Below are 2,540 nucleotides of genomic sequence, written 5' to 3'. Positions count from 1 at the left end.
AATATCTATTGGGTGAGTAAATAACCACATACATTTATTTCCCTTAAGTACTTAAGTTACAGACATTATTAAAAATATATATTATATATCATTTAGCTACAATCATTGCTTCAACCATTAAAAACAGGTTTTAAACATATGATGCTACTTGAGTGAGGCCAAGGGCTGAAGGGAAGGTCAGACAGAGGTGCCGAAGTCAGCTGCTGGAAGTCCTCTTCATTCAAGAGTCTATAGTCGTTTTCAAGATTCACTCCAGAAGCCCCATTCTTGACTCAGCAAACCGGTCTGTAAAAACCAAATACTTGTTTCCTTCATCTGCTTATTTTGACGTTTAGTGGGAAGCTGACAGAGATACTGCTAGCCTATCCCTGCATAATCTACACTATTGATAAGGAAAACTAAAGGCCTACATTATTAAGTCATGAATTTTCTACCCAGAGGTGAAAATGAGATCATTAAAAATAACTAATAAATCACTGTTCTTGAAATGTCTATACCAAAATGTCTTAACGAGTTTTTATCAAAAAACTGTTTATCTTTTCACCCCCCATTCTCTGCCTTCTAATTTGCCACAAAACCGAAAAAATGAGAGCCAAAGAAACCCAAGATACTCCATTCTTTGACAGAGGTAGGACTGGGGACACTCTGGAAGATAATACGCGTTTATCTGCGTAAGTTATGGACAAGTTGAGTTTGCAAGGCTTGCTTTGGCCTAAGCATTTTAAGCAGGCGCACAACACTCAAATCACTTTAGATATAATCACATTTAACCTGTCATGCTCTATTTTTTTTATTACTTACGACATTTATTTACTTTTATTTTTATTAGTTTTTAGTAATTATTTTTATTATTTACGATAGATCTAATTATGGGCATAGGTTTCTAAAACTTAACAGTTCCTTTGTGGTGATGAAACAACAGACAAATATGGGAAGCCAAGTTTTCTCCACACTCCTCTTGCCACTGGGGTGTCAAGGAAATCCATTTTCGCTCTTCCAACTCCGCCATCTCTAGCTGCCGTCCCTCCCTCTCTCCCCGATAAGACTGAAGCAGCCGCCAGCTTCCTAAGCTCTTCAACTCTGCAACTCACGATACTCACCAGGGCAAGAGGTACACGAAGACGAACAAGGCCAGGTCGAAAAGGATGAAGAGCCAGAGATCCAGCCAGTAGGAGTGTTTCGGAAGCCCGTTCATCCCGGACTGAGGTGCCTCATCTTGGTTCCTCCTTCCAGCTTCGAACGAGCCCCTCCGTTCCCGGACACCGTCGGTACCAGACGCCGCTTGGCTCACCTCCATCTCCGCGTCGCTTCACTTCCGCGCACCTGAGACCAAACCTGAAGATAGCTTCGCGCCCAGTCCAGCAACCAATTCCGGGTGGCCCTGCCAACCGATTAGTCGCCCCGCCCCGCCGCCGCGCCCCGCCCCCGCGTCCCCGCCTTCCGGACTGCGCGCAGGCGTCCTCCCTTTCTAGGAATTCGCCTTCTTCGGCATTCCCGGGAACGCGCAGACTCCGCTGGGCCCGCTGTTCTTGGCGCAGGCGCTCTGTTCCACCACCCTCCCTCGCCCCCAGAACTCGGCGAAGGCGTCTGCCCGCCTCCCCGACTGCACGCATGCGCCCTGTGCCCCGCCCCATTGCTTCCTGGTGGGATGTCCCCTTGCGATGTTCAGCGGTGGCTTCTAAGGTGCAGGTGCGCTATCTCACGTAGCTCACACGCTGCTTTGCAGAGTGCATTACTGGTTCTCCCGGTTCCTGGGACGAAAACTGTCTCAACTCCTTTTCTCTGAGATGACGCCAGAACTTCAGGAACCGCCTCAAAGGGTTCCAGCCTTGCCCACCCACAAAAGTAGTCTTTTTATAAACATGAGCGTATGGGAGGATGTTTTTCCTTCTTCCTTCCTTCCTTCCTTCCTTCCTTCCTTCCTTCCTTCCTTCCTTCCTTTCTTTCTTCCTTAAAAAAACTAGATCGTGAGATTCTCTGATATTAACTTTGAAGACGGCAACATTGTGTGGCGATGTAAAAAGATTGGCAGACCCCGTAGAATCATCTCTCCAATACACGTAAACCTTTTGGTTTCTTACATGTTTGGGAAACTTGCCTGGTAGGTGGCCTTATCTACTCTCTCTTAAGGACATTCTGAAACTATTACCAGGGTGTGAGGGCTGAAAACCCATTGTCCTTACTTCAGGCCAGGTTGTTTTTTTTTTTTTTTTTTTTTTTTTTTTTTTTGGGGGGGGGGGGGGGTCGTTTCTGATGGTAGGGCATTTTCTGACTAGCTGCCTGAAGCCTAGAATTTTAGGCCTAATCCCCTGAACTGCCAATTTGAAGTCTGTCATGGAATTAGCCTGTCTCATCAACGTCACAATTACAGTCACGAATTTTCAGAAGGCTTGAAAGGAAATAAAACTTGAGACCTGTGATTCATGTAATGTATGTCAAATAGCCCAAAGAGTTGTTTGTGAGCTTTGAAACCTGGGGCTGAGAACATAGCAGAACAGACCAGGACATGCCCGGGCAGGCCCATCGCCTCCCTATCTCCC

At 46.4% G+C, this 2,540-nt stretch overlaps 1 protein-coding gene across 1 annotated transcript; it reads right to left on the bottom strand.

Moving 5' to 3' along the window:
* Positions 1–26: 26 nt before the first annotated feature.
* Positions 27–1,413, bottom strand: C3H4orf3 (chromosome 3 C4orf3 homolog). Its single transcript, XM_021158909.2, has 2 exons — positions 1,101–1,413; positions 27–285 (listed from the first exon to the last, which is right to left on the bottom strand). Coding segments are annotated over exons 1-2 (198 nt in total). The 5' UTR covers positions 1,298–1,413; the 3' UTR covers positions 27–284.
* Between the last annotated feature and the right edge of the window lie 1,127 nt (positions 1,414–2,540).

The sequence above is a fragment of the Mus caroli genome, chromosome 3 (assembly GCF_900094665.2).
Source record: "Mus caroli chromosome 3, CAROLI_EIJ_v1.1, whole genome shotgun sequence".
NCBI lineage: Eukaryota > Metazoa > Chordata > Mammalia > Rodentia > Muridae > Mus > Mus caroli.
This window is presented reverse-complemented; position numbering and strand designations above follow the sequence as displayed.